The sequence below is a fragment of the Nyctereutes procyonoides genome, unplaced genomic scaffold, assembly GCF_905146905.1.
Source record: "Nyctereutes procyonoides isolate TBG_1078 unplaced genomic scaffold, NYPRO_anot_genome, whole genome shotgun sequence".
NCBI lineage: Eukaryota > Metazoa > Chordata > Mammalia > Carnivora > Canidae > Nyctereutes > Nyctereutes procyonoides.
In genome coordinates this window covers 11,033,421-11,051,621 of record NW_026575021.1, presented here as the reverse complement: position 1 = coordinate 11,051,621, position 18,201 = coordinate 11,033,421, and the positions used below count along the sequence as shown (strand labels likewise).

The 18,201-nt window shown below is 33.7% G+C and overlaps 1 protein-coding gene across 2 annotated transcripts in view; it reads right to left on the bottom strand.

Moving 5' to 3' along the window:
• NFXL1 (nuclear transcription factor, X-box binding like 1) overlaps positions 1 to 18,201 on the bottom strand; it is a 72,376-nt gene that overhangs the window by 41,561 nt on the left and 12,614 nt on the right. For both annotated transcript variants that reach the window (XM_055340774.1, XM_055340764.1), the window contains exons 4-12: positions 15,467 to 15,576; positions 13,238 to 13,371; positions 10,168 to 10,346; positions 9,774 to 9,935; positions 9,553 to 9,653; positions 8,800 to 8,914; positions 7,850 to 7,974; positions 7,031 to 7,153; positions 4,986 to 5,076 (exon numbers count right to left, since the gene is read on the bottom strand). In XM_055340774.1, the coding sequence (XP_055196749.1) occupies positions 4,986 to 5,076; positions 7,031 to 7,153; positions 7,850 to 7,974; positions 8,800 to 8,914; positions 9,553 to 9,653; positions 9,774 to 9,935; positions 10,168 to 10,346; positions 13,238 to 13,371; positions 15,467 to 15,576 (1,140 nt within the window). The remainder of the gene's footprint in view (positions 1 to 4,985; positions 5,077 to 7,030; positions 7,154 to 7,849; positions 7,975 to 8,799; positions 8,915 to 9,552; positions 9,654 to 9,773; positions 9,936 to 10,167; positions 10,347 to 13,237; positions 13,372 to 15,466; positions 15,577 to 18,201) is intronic.

Sequence of the window (18,201 nt, the reverse complement as noted above, 5' to 3'; positions counted from 1 at the left end):
TGGTTATGTTTAGTTCATAAAAACTTATCAAGCTGTACTCTTATTGTATACTTTTCTATATCTTTACTGGTAATTCAATTAAAAAGCTTTAGAATTTTCTTTAAAATCTGCTAAAAATTCCATTCTAAATAACAAATTTAACACATTAATCATCTACTCACCATTGCACAAGCAAAATAGATCTACATCTTGGAAAAATCTAACATTATCAATCATCTCTTTGGCTTATTTTCATATATACTTCTATTCAAGCACATTATTTTTAGATAAATTCCCCAGTAAGAGTAATTTCTCTCATCAGGTTTTGATTTTTGATTACTTGTGCTTTGTGAAGGACTAATTCTAAACCCTTATTTTAGGCTATAATTCCAAATATTTCTCTTCTAAACATTTTAAGGAAAAGTTATTTGGGTTTCAGCTTTGTTACAGTTTGGGAGGAATACACAAAAACAAAATAAACTTTTTTAAACAGGCTATAAAATTCTAAGGCTCTGACATCTATCTTCAGGGCTTTCTTCCCACTATAGTATTCTAATAAGTAAGGTTCCCCACTAGAAATGAAATACCAAGAAGGGAATAGAAGTCTTCACCTAAGGAATGAGGATCATAAGAGACTGCTGCCTATGTGTCAGGACCAAACAGAATACTGAAGAGCAGTTAACCTAAGAAACAGACTAATGCTGAAAAGTACTCTGTTTAAAGCCTCTTAAACTAGATCCTAAAAGGAACAGAGGATTCTGATTCAAATAATGAACATGGAATAAGAAAATGAGAGTAAAAAGCATCACAGGGAAAAACATTTATGTATTGTACAAGTTACCAAATTTACACTTCAGTGTTTTGAAAATTAAAATATAATCCAGTGAGATATTTTCTTGATGGTAAGACAAGCCAGTTGTCCACTTGATCAAATTTTATTTTATCTTTCTAAAAGAATGATCAGGTGTCATATTTTCTACAAGTTAATAAAGACCTTTAAGTCTGTCCTTATTCAGCATATTGTATCATTTTCTACACTTTACAATTTTCATTCATTTTCAGTAATACAAACAGGAACTTATCAAACATAACACCTTTTTGACACTCTAAACTACAGCATCAATTTTCCTTTTTTGAAATTAAATCCTGAGAAACAGAGATAATTTCTTTGAAAAGTCTTCCTAGCCATCAACAGAATTTGTTACAGTTTCCTGTTCAACAGGACAGATAAATCAGCTTCAGTGATATTTTTTAAATGAAAAAGCAACATATAGAATGCGACTATAATGGCCAATAGCCAAAATGGGTATACCCGTCCAGTAATTGCAGAACCATAAACACAGATGCCCTTGACTTTCGAGAACTGTAGTCAAACTTTCATATGTTCACAGGACAAACATGCAATTCACACCTCTTCCTATAAGTTACTGTACAACCCTGATCATGAAGGTGTCTCCAGTGATGGAAAACGGCATGAAATAATGGCTCTATACATCTTAATGTAACTGTGGATCAAACAAACGGTGAAAGCTGCATCTTAACAGTATCTTCCACATACTTTCCATTAAAGTAAATGTTGTTAGGGACTAGTAAGCTTCTTTTTAAAAAAAATAAATAAGTAAATACTTTGCCCCCCCCCCCAAAAAAATGAATCTGGATCTGATCTAACCTCTAATAATTTATAGGAAATACAGAGAAGAGTTGCAATCTGTAAAATCTAGACTCTGTGACTAAATAAAGCAACCTCATTTCTTAAATAACTGACAAGGAAAACAGAAAAAAGAGAGGAAGAAAAGTATAGATTCATCAACTTTAGAGACACCAACCAATTGCAATATGTCAACGTTACAGGTTTTTGAGTCATACAAACTAAAGTAAAAAATGAAGATATTTATGACATAAGATAATGGAACAGCAGATATTTGCTGATATTAAGAAATATTTTAACTATTTTTAGGTTAAGAATCTACCCTTTAGAAATGAATATTGAAGGATTTATAGGATTTGCTTCAATATAATACAAGACTGAGATATGTTTTCAACACTCCTCCACTAAGTATGATGCTTGCTCTACCCTTCTTGCAGGTGCTAACAGGCAAAGGATGCTCCTTTCTATTTCTAATTAAGTTTACGTCAAATATGAATGCTGAATTCCATCAACTGCTTTTAGACACTAAGATAGTTTCACTTTGCCTTTGGTCTACTAATGTGGTGAATCACGTCATTAGATTTACTAAAGTTAAACTAAGCATACATAATTGGAATAAACCCAACTTGATTAAGAAAGATTAAGGTTTTAGATAGCTAATACTATTGTAAGATGGCTGGATTTGAGTAGCAGAAATTTTAATATTTTACAACCTTTTTTTTTTTTTTTAAGATTTTATTTATTCATTCATGAGAGACACAGAAAGAGAGGCAAAGACCTAGGCAGAGGGAGAAGCAGGCTCCTCGCAGGGAGCCTGATGCGGGACTTGATCCCTGGCCTCCAGGATCCGACTCCGAGCCAAAGGCAGACACTCAACTGCTGAGCTACCCAGGTGTCCCTACAAACATGTTTATGCATTAGATTGGCCTGTAATTTTCTCTTACTTTCTTTGTAGATAATATAGTAAGTTGGGACATGTTCCTTTTTTACATATCCTCTCAAATATTTTATGGACTTACACACACAGAGATCTTAAATGTTAAAAATCATGTGTAAAAATCAACTAGGCCTGATGTTTTCTTGGTGAGAGAATTCTAAACCACTGATCCAATTTCTTTTACGATAATTCAACTACTTAAGGTTTTCTAATTAAAGGCCAGTGTTTTAACCACATCAACAAGGTCCTATACATATTATTTGTCCAGCAATCCTTTATCCACCATCTCATGACCTCATCTATCATTTGCCTCTCTGATCACTTACTTCAATTCTCTTTGTGAATTCTTTCAAATGCTCCTGTCTCAAGGCCTTTGCAATTACTGCTTTCTTGCCCAAAACACTATCCCACTCCCTTTTTCACATGGCCTGTAATCCTTTACTTCTTTTGGGATTCCTCTCAAATGTCATCTTTCTAGAGTCCTCCCCTGATCATGCTAGATTTTCTTTCTATACTTGTCACTATCTGATATTCCATATTAATTTGATTATTTATTTATATTTTAACAGAGGAGAAAAAAATAAGTTCCATAAGAGCAGGCACTTTGTCAATATTGTTCCCAGTGCCTGGTACTTAGACACTCAAATATACTTTTTTAATTGAATTAATGACTAAATTTAGTGTTAATGAAATCTAATGAATCAAAGACATAATATGATTTTAAAAAATAAAATTCTTTCACAATTTAAAGATACTAACAAATCAGAGAACATTCACAGGAAAAGGTCTATGGGGTTAACTGAATATGCCACTTTTCCTAACAGAGAGGCAATGTCATAGAATGGAAACATCATTAAAGTCTGAGGTCACATCTGACCCTGCAACTAGTTCTATGACCTTGGGCCAACAGTCTCTTTGCCTGTTTCCTTATTATACAAAATAACAGTAGCACAATATACTTTTTGGATTTTTGAGAGGATTAAGACATTAAGGGAGGTATCTAGTATCCACCAAATCTCAAAGGAAGTTAACAAAAATAATGTAGTTTGTCCCAGGTCATAAAGTTACTAAGTTGCAGAGTCCAGATTTGAACTAGAACCTCTGACCCTAACACTTCCCTTTCCACTACCCTATACAATCAGTATTTCTTTTCATAGCATCATACTCCAAAGGGATGAAGTTAACTCAGGGTTTTTTTCTTTTGTTTTTATAAAGATTATTCATTTATTTGAAAGAGAGAGGAGAGAGCACAAGCCAGCAGAAGGAGAGGGAGAAGTAGACTCCTTGCAGAGCAGGAAGAACAACTCAGGGCTCAATCCCAGGACCCTGAGATCATGACCCGAGCTGAAGGCAGACGCTTACCCAACTGAGCCACCCAGGTACCCCATCAATTAATTCAGTTTTCAATGTCTAGTAACTTCAGCAACCCTGAGATGTTTTCAGGAGGTCTGCAAAGTCTCACATGCATAGGGTAGTTTTCCAGATGCCATGGTCGAGTGGTATAACAACAAAATGAATGCAGAAACATACATGTGGATTTTGCCTATCCTCCTTCAAGCCAGATATTAAAGACATTTGCAGAAATGTAACACAATATCATTCTTCTCACTATATTTTTCAGAAAATATAGTTATTTCCCCAAAAAGTTACCATATTAATATTAATGGGTTTATTATTGCTATTTTTAAATAAAATCATAAACACTCTTATATTGTATTTTAACTCCAAATACAAAAAATACCAATAGATTAAAACCAACATCAACAAAAAGTCTTTGAGTACAATAAGAATGTGAATGGATATTGAGACCAAAAAGGTGGAGAACCACTGGCTTAGGATACATCCAATCCCTTATCAGACTTAATTCCATACAAATGTGTAAAATTCAAAATAACACTGAAAAACCATAGAACATTTTAATTAATTTAAAAACTTTGTAGGGGAAGCTGAGAAGTAAGGAAATAACATGTGTTACAGAAAGAACAAAACTTTTACTTTTTTTTTTAAATATTTTATTTATTTATTCATGAGAGACACAGAGAGAGAGAGAGAGAGAAAGAGAGACAGAGACACAGGCAGAAGGAGAAGCAGGCTCCGCGCAGGAAGCCTGATGTGGACTCCAGTATCACGCCCCAGGCCAAAGGCAGACACTAAACCGCTGAGCCACCCAGGGATCCCAGAACAAAACTTTTATATTCAGAAGGTCTGGGTTCAAATCTTAAGCTATACTGCTTTACTAGATATTTCTGAGAAAGTCACTGAATTGTCTTTAGCTTAATCTCCCTGTCTAAAATAGGGATAATGGTGACTGCCCTACCTTCTCCAGGTTGTTAACAGTAAGACAGTGAATATAACAACTCTTTATCAACTATAAATCACTGTATAGATATAAACATAATTACAGCTATTGTTAAATCTTACCTCTGTGGCAGACAGATGGACATTTATGGTTTCTACATCCTAAAGTCCGTCCGCAGTTTTGATCACAAGGAGGACAGTTTCCAGGGCAACACTGAAGGAAAAGCAATATATAAAGAACAGGTCATTTGAAAACCATACATAATATAAACGTCATTATTAATTATTCTCAAAACTTATGAAAAGCAAAAGATACTTCTTTTCACCATAAAAGTATTCAAGAGTATCAACATTACTCTCTCTAGATAGACTGCATTAAAGACTTATAAATTTAAATAATGACCTAATTTAATGAAGTCAAGCTAAATTTCCTTGCCCTATAATTATTCTGTGACTTAAAACAGTCCCATTAGATAACTTCATTTCTAATTTATCTATGCAGAGACTGCCAACATTAACAAAAGGAATGGATTTGGTCAAATCCGATAGTCAATTCAGGCAAACAAGTCTATTTTTTAAATGTAATGAAAATAAATCAATGTATGGTTCAATGTATAGATTAGTCTGGCAGTTATTTTCAAATCATGGCATCAAAGACTAAAAGAATGAAAGGCTAATTGCTTCTAACTTTATTTTCTCACCTCCCTGTTTTCCAATCCATTTATGCAGACCTCCCCCAATTCCATTTATGAACACACAGCAACTACTTAAAGCCCATCTTGCCATCCTAATTCCTTCCTTGACTTCTCATATATCCAAACTTTAGGGAAAAAAATACAGACTACAACTGTCTTAAAGAAACTTAGGGGGAAAAAAAAGAGAAAAAAACTTAGGGTTGTAACCTACTTAAGAATAAGTCTCAGTGTAGAAAAATAGTTCAAAACAAAATACACAGTATTGAAAAGCAACTAAAAGTCAAAATAGTTCATTCAATTAGATGAATATTTGCCACAGAATACTATGTGCCTATCACTCTGCCAGTAACAGTGGGAGAAAAAGAAAGTTATGTGGTCCATGACTTGAATAAGCCTTTCGACATTTCTGGTTTTGACCATGATGGGAGTAATAATGATCAGATTTACTTTTTTTTTTTTTTTTTTAAACAACTAAGATACAAGGCAAAATACATGAAGCAACAGTTTTTAGACATTAGACAACTGGGCAGCACAGTACAACAATCTGTAAAAGAAGAGAGACAAACAAGGTGAGTCCTATGGTAACACTTGCTTAGACCTGGTTTCTAGGCTACAACACAAGGAAGAAGATCACAAGCAGAGTCTGGGAGTATCATCATGTTGAGCGGACAAAATTCATACTTCAAAGAGGTCAGTGTGGCTAGAATTTGTGGAGAAATGGTAGCACCACAGAGAAAACTCTAGAGAACTCAAGAAAGGATCCTTGAGTCCTTGGCTGAGTACTGATCTTTACGTGTATAATAAGAAAATAACCAAAATCTGAGAAAGAACCACTGCCAAGAGAAGGCACAACCATTTCCAGAAATTATTTAAATATCACCTATATCATCATCTATGTTTTAAAATCCAGGGAACAAAAAAAATAATAAAAAATTAAAAAAAATTAAAAATTTTTAAAAATTAAAAATAAAAAAATAAAATAAAAATAAAATAAATAAAATAAAATAAAATAAAATTCAGGGAACAGAAACAGTCCAAGAACCAAGTCAAAAGGTTTATGCTCGGGGATCCCTGAGTGGCTCAGTGGTTTGGTGCCTGCCTTTGGCTCAGGGCGTGATCCTGGAGACCCAGGATCGAGTCCCACATCAGGCTCCCTGAATGGAGCCTGCTTCTCCCTCTGCCTGTGTCTCTTCCTCTCTCTCTCTCTAATGAATAAATAAAATATATATATATAAAAAAAAAGGTTTATGCTCAGGGCCAAAAAGACACCCCTGTCACTTAAAAACCTTGGTAAGATTTCCCACTAATATAAACAATTAAGATTAATCTAGAATATTTGTTAGTATTTCATATGGAAAGCAAAGAACACACTTGAACATCTGAAGAACAAATCGTGATGGTACTTATCACAGTCTCAAAAAGGACAAATTCAAAACAATTTTTAAATCAATTTCCCAAGCTTACTACACATACCTTTCTCCTACACTGATGCTTCTGACAGTCCCGCATCTTAACACACTTAGTCTCACACAGATAAGGTTTATGACATGGCATTCGTTTTGTATGCTTTCCACAGCGACAATGCTTTTCCACCTCCTGGAAGAATGGAATAAATGTTATTAAAACTAACTTTTGTTGACATGTTTTGTTTTTTTTTCCCCCACATTGCAATCTCTGTAATTAGTAAAGAATGAAGAAGTTTCAAAAGTCCTTTCATATAAAGGACTTTGCAAAAAATAAAGCTGAGTTTCCTCAGATATTCTTTGTATCTTACTTTGTTACAATAAAGATTTCATAGAATTTCTATTATATCTAGCAAAAATTGGATATTAAATAGTGAAACAATAACACATTAAAATCACATCTGGGTACGCCATATCATCTGCGCACATCTTGTTTCAGTAAAACAAAAGATTGGATTATCTAGTAGTATGGTCAAAACCAAAAGGACATACAACTTTAACATCTCACTTCTAGGCATTTATTTCTTTCCATCATCACTAGGTCAACTTCATCATTGCTTTGAATATCTTCTGGAAACAACCCCACACCAGATTATAAAAAAAGACAAAACTTAAACTTATATATCAAGCAAAATCAAACAAAGGGTAATTTTTAGATTTAATTGTTGGCAACTCTCCTACTTCTCCACCATAAATATTAGGTCACAAAACTCATACAGATCATCACACAGATGTTTAGGAAAGTAATGGAAAACAATTATAGCATAATTCCATTTGACACACAAAGATAGGTGGTTCTTAAAATGAATTATTATAGGAGATGACTAACTTGTCTACATGTTTCACAAGGACCTCGGTGACAACGCTGTGAACATCTATGGATTCCACATTCAAGTACTTTATCACAACTGTCTCCACAAGTTGGTACATCTTCTGTACAAGGCAAAGAAAACTCTAAAAGTGGACAAAAAGGCAGAGTTAATAAGATACATGCCATGTTCTTTTGGCTCTCTAAAGAATAGCCCTTTCAGACTATGAATTTTTATCTAAATAAAAGAGTAAGACTATGTAAACCTCTATGAAGAATTCTACAATCTCTAAAATTATAAAAAGAAAATTTGCTCTTAACAACCTCACAGGATTAGGAAAAAAAATGTAGACTTGAGAACATTATGAAACTGACCTTTAACTTAAACATATTGTGTTGGCAATAATATTACAAATATGTATGCTGGTATTGGTGCAGAGTCAAAGAAGTAGACTCAAACTACATCCTTCTAAGCCTAATCTCAAAGCAGCCAAATTATATTCACCCATAACCTAATACACAATACAATACTGACAACAGCCTATGATAATGACGGACACTACACCTTTATTGCCAGACACTACACCAAATACTTTATCTGCATTTTATCATTTAATTCTTACTCATTTCATTCTCTTTATCTTACAAAGAAGGTATTATTACTGCATTTAACTTGAGAAAACTACAATTCATGAAGGCAGAATTTGAACCAGGATATGCCTGACTCCAATGTCTGAGCTCTTAACTCATTAAGCTATATTGTCCTCTCACCAAATGTAAAATAAAATCTAGTATCAGATTGGTATTTTTATTGAAATTAGATTATGAAGTCACACAAAAATCTAAATTAAGAGCATGTTCTAAGTGAACATGATATAAAAAAAAAGTGAACATGATAATTAATTGTACTCCATTAAAGTTTTTTTAAAAAGCCTTACTTAAAAAAAAAAAAAAAAAAAAAAAAGCCTTACTTGACTTCTGACATGGACAGAACCTTTTCCCAGATCGAGGACATTCTCCGCAAGCACCAACATGGCAAACTTGCTCACATGTATGATTACCACATGGCAGTGTTTTCCCACATACCTAAAATAAAATGCAATAAGCACTTATTGCAACTTTTAAGTCCTTCCTTAAGTGAAGGACTTAAAAGTTAACAGAAAAGACTTTGTGCATGACGTAATCTATTTTCAATCACAAGCAACTTCTTTATGTTCTTCACATTATGCTTTATGTCTTACATAGGTATCATATACATATACACACAAACATACACACATACATTTCCTATGTACCAAAGTCTATTTTTAAAATAAAGGGGAAAACGTACATAGAGCTTCATATGGCCATCTACCAAAGATTTCCAAATGATACTAAAACCATGTCAATTCTAGGACAATCTACAAAATCCTACTTTCTCAATTGGATTAACTCAAGAGGGGGTAGTGTTAGCTGAAGAGAAGGGAAAGACAAGGAAGGAGAGATAGAAAGAAGCAGAGTACATACGTACTGAATCCAAAATTCAACATATAGCAATTAATTTGGGAAAAAAAAGTTTCCTCCACTAATTAAAATTGCATTCAATTGGCAAATAGTTTCCTAAAACATGAAAATAATTCATTTGATTTGCTATTCTTCTTTTATGTAGCTAAACCTCATTGGCATTTCTAATTGTTTATGCTTTGTGTACTCTTTAATACAACCCCTTCAACCCCTACACTTACTTGATCACAGTGCCACAGTGGACTTGCACAGCTTCTTTCGGCTATTTGTTTCCCACAGACACACTTTTGCCTACTAACTCTTGGACAGGGCGGACAATTCCCTAAAATCACAATGATAAATTAGCATAGAAACATTACAAAAGCAATAAAGACTAACTTGATTTTTACTTAAGATTTTTACTTAAAAAGTCAGAATACCTAAACACATATGACCTTTTTACCTGCATGACAAGGACTTTCACATTTATGGTGTCCACAAAGCAACTTCCGCCCACATGGCAGCTGACATGACCATTCCTTAGCACTGCACCTACGAGGTATAGGTTTTGCTTTTTTACAGTAACAAGTAATTGTGACCATCTTTGGACAAGGAGGGCAGGGACCTAGAATCCAATGAAAGGGGGAAGAAAAAATTACAAGTCAAAATTTAAAACTTTCAACTCCTAAACCTATCAGTAATTTGTAAAGCTTTCTTTACTGATACTTTAAAAAACATGCCTTTCTAATATCTTCTTATGTAAACCTAATTTCTGAATTAAACTTTCACAATTTTTTTCTGCCTCAACATAAGAAATAACCATCCACAAATAACTGGAAATGTAGTATTTAACTCACCTGGATGACAGAGGAGTAAACACTTATGGCCACAAGGAGGTTTAAATTCTCTCTCACATACTTGGCCACATGAGTGAGGCACAAGCCATGGATCTAAAGGTGGATCTTCTACTTTTCCACAATAGCAATAGTACCTACTAGGTGTGTCAGATCGTTTGTATTCAAACCTACATTTTGGACTACAAAAAAGAATGAAATTACTGAAATTAATTTCATTTTTAGCAGCGACATGAGAAACAGGAATATAAATATACTTAGTAGAATATATGCAACTAATTTTTTATTAATGCACCCTCTGCTCTATCTTTATATTAGTAAGAAACAAGATTTTACAAAAATCAATTTCAACCATCTACAACAGCTCTGTCCAATATAATTTCTTGAGTTGATGGAATGGTTCTATACCTACCATGTCTAGATCAGTAGCCATCAGCCACATATGACCAGCGAGCACTTAGAATGTGGCTAACACATACAACTGAGGTAGAAACAGAATGTTTTACAATTTTTCAAAATTAAAATAACCATATGTGGCTAGTTGCTACTGTACTGAATATAGTTAGAATGAAGCTACAAAAAGAAAGCAATATTAGTTTTCTACTAAGCAGATGCACTTTATTCTTGAGGTAGTCATTCCAATTTTTATGAAGCTCAAGGTTTTAAAAGTTTGGTTGGGTGATCTGCAAATAAGTAAAACAGATTAACACAGCAAACAGAAGAGAGAAACCAGATTATACGTAGGCAACAGCAGCAAGAAAGAAACATGCCTAAAATTTAGAATTGAGGAGGAAAAATAAAGAATTTTTCGACATCTAATTCAAAATAGGTATACAACAAATGTGTTTAAATAAAAAAGTTCAAATATTGTTTTGTCTTCTCTGCTAAAGCAGAAAGATTTTCACCTAGCAAGATTAAAATAAAGCAGTGTTAACCTCGGCCGTATCAAATTCACTTCTAGATCATAGATCGCTTCATTCTAAAAAGATGTTCTATCCCTTACTATCCCCCAGACAAACGAGTATAGTTAGCATACTATACTAGAAAAAATTTCGTATCACTTTCTTTTATATCATATAAATTTTCAGTGTCCTGAGAACATGTTCTGTTTCCAAATAAATGCCACATAAATATTCAAAATAACGAAAGATATTTGTTTCTGTAATCAAAAATCAAAATCAAAATACCATATCTCAAAAAGAATAGTAACTAAAATTATTTTGTTGGAAGAATTATAAAAGAAAAATGTATACATTTTTCTAAGCCAATGCGAAGGGGGATGTGTACCTTAAATAAGCCTAGATATGGATGGCTAAAAAACAACTCACAACACCCTAATACTACCCATCAACAGTGAGGCTAAATTATCCCAGGGGATTGGGAGAGGTAAGGGCAATAAGAGCAAATGCATGTGTTTTATTTAAAACAACGGCATGCAGTGCTCGCTTCGGCAGCACATATACTAAAATAATGGCATGCAATAATGAAATGTAATTGTCATATCTGTATAAATAAGCCATATCTTAATACAAACCATTATCCACAAAACTAATTTAAAACTATTAATATTTGTATCAAGTTCTAGTTCCATCTTGATGAGGATGAAATAAATCCAGAATAATCCTTGATTTTCTTAAAAAATATGAAATACCGAATGCAAAGATTACTACTACACAGGTAACTCAATTTTTTGTTCCTCTGAGATTTAAGTAAAGAGTACAAGTTTCATTTCCCTTTTAACTGGTATCTCCCACCACTGTAGCAAGATGACCACTTAAAATAGAATGAGATGAGCAAGAGTGATAAAAAGCATACATAAGGTTTAGAGCTCTAAAATTAAGTCAGAATACCTAGTTTTTTACCTATTGAACACTTAAATCCTCCCACAAATATATAGTAGCAAAACAAATACAGACTCTGAAATTTTAAACTGTTGCAGAGAAGCTAATATTCAATGCAAACAAAACAAATTATATCTCTAAAAATATAAGAATCAACTCAGAAGAATAGAAAAAGCACTAAATTTAGAAGGCAGAAATTCTAGTTTTCAAATCCTAGCTTTACCACTTAAAAGTAAGAGAAGCCAAATATATTATTTTCCTTCATCAATTTCAATATCCCATTAACATGGGAATAAGAACTCTCATAGAATGCTAAGAATTATTTTTCAAGGTAACTAGTATTAAAATGTTTTTGAAAAACTACACTACCACAGGGGCACCTGACTGGCTCAGTCAATTGAGCGTGGAGCCTACTTAAAAAAAAAAAAAAAAAAGAACAAAAACAAAAAAACCCACTACACTACCACAATTTTACAAATGTATCGGTATTTGTGGTAATAAGGGGAAGTCTAATATGGATCCAGGTTTTCTGAGGTCTGAATCTCATATAATTTGGGGGCCTCTATTAATAATATAAAATTAGCCACAAAAGTAAAGATTTATATCAACACAGAACCCTGAAGTTTATGCTTCCAGATCCTGACAGTAAATCTACCTTCTGAGTTGCCAGGATGGATAAATTATCTTTATTTAGCAGAGATATAAATTCTCCACTGCTCAGCTCTTCCTGGAAATACAACAGGAGTTTATAATCAAATATTCATCAATAATAAGCCATGCTAAAGAAATAAATGTGGAAAAACCGGTAAGACTGGATAATAACACCTGCAGTTTGAGAGATTTTGAAGATATAATCAGGAAGCCTATGATCAAAATACATTAGATGACAGTCTTATACCATGTGATACTAACTAATGTATACTAGCAGTAACTCTAGAAGAGAAATACCAGAATTATGGATTCTAGTCCTATAGAATTTTAAAGAAATGGAAGTTCTTTAAAAGATAATTAAGGAGTTGTTTTGCAGAAGAAAAAGTAAAGTCTGAATGATTAGATTTCATTAGTTTTTGAAAGGAACAAGAACAGAAGAAAAAAATTACTATAATGCCACAAAACTAAAAACTAACTGAAGGCCCAACAAGGATCCTGAAACTGCCAATAAGGCAACTTATGACCTACAATTTTCATTTATTTTACAACTTACTATTCCAACTAAATTAGCAGAAAGTTACCATGGCCAAGGATAATCTCTCTTTCCAAAATCGTCATCCGTCAAAGGAGAAGATACCAGAAATTGGCTATCTTTAGCCCACTTCTGGATACAGGGCATGTGAAATATACAGAAACATCCTGAACAGCTCCAAACCTAAGACAAAGGTATCAGAAATTAACATGTATGCAAGGATTCTCTTTGATAATTCCACAATACTTTAAAATGAACATCACACTGAATTTTTTTGAAGGGCTACCTAAGGACTAAAGAAAAATTTTTCTTTCCAGTCTAACAGAAGAAATGTTCTTGATAAAAATTTATTTAAGTGTAGAACACTTTAAATAGGAATATTAATTACCCAGAGTCATTTAGCTAGAAATAACTACTACTAACATTCTAGATGACCTCCAATTGTTTTGGTATAAATTTCATACATTTTTAAAAGAAGGTCACGCTATACTGGTATGTAACTTTATAGTCTTTTAACATACTATAAAGCATTTACCATTATTAAAATATGTTCATATATGATATTTATAACTGTATATCATGTAGATTTATGTATCATCATTTATGTAACCAATCTCTTGTTGGACATTTAGATTATTTCCAATTATAAATAATGCTACAAAGGAATCCTGAAATATGTACATATATCTCTACATAAATAACCCTTTTGTTATATAAAATCTATTAGTCTAGCACTTACTGCTAAATTCTAAAAATTGAGCAAAAAACTTTATATATTAAAACTTAAGGAATAATAGTAAATTAATTTTTAAAACCTGCCAACACTTCAATGACAAAAATCAGCTCTCCTTTCGATATAACATTTTGCAACCATTCAATAAAATCGCACATGGAGCACAATGCTTAAGCTGGCAAAAGTATTTAAAAAAAGGTGGCAAAAAAAGAAAAAAGTGGCAACTTCTTAGTTTGAGTTACCTCCAAAGCAGTGCCTGAGAAAAGAACTGAGATGCAACAATGAGGGGATAAGGTAGGGAAGAGGAAATGCCAATAAACTGTATGCTGTTGAGCTGATTAGTGCTAAAGGCCCAAGTTCAGAACCACCAGGGACTCTGTAAAACACATCACAGACTACCCCAGCCCCAGCCCTTACCAGGGAGAAGGCTGGGACACTCATCCACCAATTAATTCCATGTGGAAGAATGTTGCCCCAAGGGGGTATTGACTCCCCTATGCTCGTGCATGATGTCCGTGTACTAGCTGAGTCAGTTCCCAAGTAGAAAGCATTAAGGTTAAAAACAATAAATCCACACACACAGCAAGTGTTTAAGGTGGAACTATAACGATATGCAGAGAGACTGTTCATCCACTGCAGCTGAAATTAGAGTAAGCCAACCAGATGTGATTCTGGACACTAAAGGAAGGTGAATCCACAGCTATGCTATCCAATGCATGTTAAATTTCTGATTCACTCTACACAACCAACTCAATTCATCCAGTCTGATTTTGTCTAGGCAATGCTGCTCTAACAGCATATTAATCTGAGTCTAAATGTTGAGTCTACCATATTCAGTCATAACTTCCCCTTAATTGCTTCTTTAATGCCCTTTTAAATTTACATATGATTAACTTCACCAGTAGACCACAGCACCTCTAAGTACATAAGTTACAGCTGAATCCATCTCTTCCCAATGACCCGAGCCATTTTCCACAGTGTCTTCAACACAAGAAACACAAGAGAAGCTCACTAATTAACTCTAAGAGTCATGGCTAGATTCTCTACTTCCTTCTACATTTCAGTATTTGTGGGAATGTGTAAAGTACAGATGCTATGCTTTATCAAACTGACATGTGCATTAAAACTGAATATATTTGCTTCACTTAATATTGTTAAAAATACTAGATGCTCATTTTTTACAATTAATTATTTTTTTAAAGATTTTTATTTCTTTATTCATGAGACACAGAGAGAGAGAGACAGAGACATAGGCAGAGGGAGAAGCAGGCCCCCTGTGGGGAACCCAATGTGGGACTCAATCCCAGGATCCCGGGATCATGACCTGAGCCAAAGGCAGACGCTCAACTACTGAGCCACTCAGATGCCCTGGATGCATATGTAAAATTTTTTCAAATTACAGATTTGCAAAATGGAGATCAATTCATAAATTTCTCAAATGAAACAATCTTGAATGAAAATAAGCAAAAGAATAGTTCAATACAATAAATTCAAAATAAGATATTTTGTAGAGATGGGTTAAAATAGATAAGGAGAAAAACTTACTGCTTGGTTTCTCTTCACTGAAGCAATACAAATTAAGCACGTCATAGCCCCTGCTTGGAAAGCTTCATGTACATACTGTCTTGTTCGCTCTAATTCACGCATATCTCCATCTTGAAATTTAAAAATTGAAAACTTCATGTTAAGCAACAGCTGAAAATAACACAAATTCACCAATAGTGCCACATAAAGTGAGGACTGTAGCCATTATCAATTGTTCAAAATAGCTGAAAGACGAGAAGTTTAAAAAAAAAAAAAAAAAGGAACCAATGAGCTGCCAAGAGATCACAAAGTCCACACGTTAAATCTTATGTCCTTGATTCAAAAACAGCACATTGGCCCTCTCTGAGAATATACTTGCTCTTACTGCTGTTATAGTCCTTAACAAGTCCGGCGGGGCAGAGCCATAAGCGAGAGCAGTGAGATGTCAAGTAACAAGGAAAAGCATACCTAAGAGCAAAGTGAAAGAACCTGGAAAGTCAAACCTCAGCAGACGCAGTGAGCATACATATAAGTGGGTGTGTTGATACACAGCACATTCTTACCGAAAACTTGCTGAATGAAATAATCCTGAGTTTGTTACCCTATAATAACCTTGTTTCATTATTTCACGATTTTTGCTTAAAAAGGTATCATGAACTTTTTAGAAAATATCACAAAACTGTAATTTTCTGTAAGCAATTATTGAGCATTTATTTGCTAGGCACTGTATTTGTATTTCAGTGGGATTAAATGAGCTATTTTTATCTTTGTTTTACATAGAAAATGAGAAAACTGAGGCAAGAACAATTAAGTAACTTCAGTCTGACTGCAAAGTGAGCCATCTTAACCACAGTAGCAGCAAAAGGTTACTATAAGAAGATCCAAGAAATAACAAGTGACAGCAAAATGAAAGCCTAAAAAGCTACCCAAGAGCATGAGCCACCAAAAAGACAATAACCTGTCACTTTGGTGTAAGAGAAATAAACCTACATGCCTTGAGTGTGATAGATTCCATAATAGAGGAACTGAGTCTCCAAGAAAGTAGACTAATAGCGTAAGCTATCATGGCAATAAAAAGCTTCAAATCAAAATTTTAGTCATCAAAGAAAAAAAGTAAGACATTTGGCTAATTCTTTACCTTCTAAAATCACCTAAGTAAACAACACATACAACAACTTGGCTCTACATTAAATACACATAATTATAATTCAGGATATTAAAGAAAATATACATAAAATCACTCCCCAAACTATAAAGTATTATAAAATTACTAAAGACAATTGTTCATTTTTTTTAAAAAATTGAAGTTTAAAAGGTATTCTTAAAAGCAGACTTAATAATCATACTGTGTGCTTACTTTGCTCTTCAACATAGTTGGCTTTAACAAATATACAACTGACCCTTAAACAACTACACAGTCATAAATCCGTTTATGACTTTTGATTCCCTAAAACTTTACTAGTTAGTAGCCTACTGTTGACCAAAAGCCTAATAACAAAACAATTAACATATTTTATATGCTATATGTATCATATGCTATATTCTCACAATAAAGTAAGTTAGAGAGTAAGAAATGCTATCAACACCCAAAAAACAAATAATCCAGTTAAGAAACGGGCAGGAAATATGAATAGACACTTTTCCAAAGAAGACATCTAGGTGGCTAACACACACATGAAAAGATGCTCAACATCACCCATCATCAGGGAAATACAAATCAAAACCACAATGAGATACCATGTCATACCTGGGCTAAAATTAGCAACTCAAGAAACAAAAGATGTTGACGAGGATGCAGATAAAGGGGAATCCTCTTACACTGTTGGTGGGAATGCAAACTAGTGCAGCCACTCTGGAAACCAATATGGAGGTTCCTCCAAAAGGTAAAAATGGAACTACCCTATGACCCAGCAACTGCACTACTAGGTATTTACCCAAAGAATACAAAAATACAGATCCAAAGAGGCACATGCAACCCAATGTTTATAGCAGCATTATCAACAATAGCTAAACTAAGGAAGGGGCCAAATATCCAACTGGTGAATGGATAAGGAAGATGTGGGGTGTGTGTGTGTGTGTGTGTGTGTGTGTGTGTGTGTGTGTGTGTGTGTGTGTGTGTGTATAAAATGGGATATTACTCAGCCACCAAAAAGAATGAAATCTCGTCATTTGCAACAATGTGGACAGAGCTATGGAGTATTATGCTAAGCAAAATAAATCAGAAAAAGACAAATACCATATGATTTCATTCATATGTGGAATTTAAGAAACAAAACAGATGAACATATGGGAAGGGAAAAAAAAAGAGAAGCAAACCATAAGACACTCTTAACTAGAAAACAAACTGAGGGTTGATGGAAGGAGATGGGTGGGGGATGAGCTAGTAGATGGGTGATGGGTATTAAGGAGGTGCTGGCACTTGTTATGATGAGCACTCAGTGTTAGATGCAAGTGATGAATCATTGAATCTACTCCTGAAACCAGTACTGCAATATATGTTAACTAATCAGAACTTAAACATTTTAAACAAAAACAACAAAAAGGAATATTATCAAGAAAACAGTAAGAGAAAATGCATTTACTGTGCATATTTATTGAAAAAATACATATATAAGTGGACATGTATAGCTCAAACTCATGTTGCTCAAGGGTCAACTGTAGTACAAGATTTTAAATTTCACCTAATTTAAAAGCTAACATGTAAAATAGAATTTGAGAACATGACAGAATACGCTTTAACAAAACAAAGTCCAACT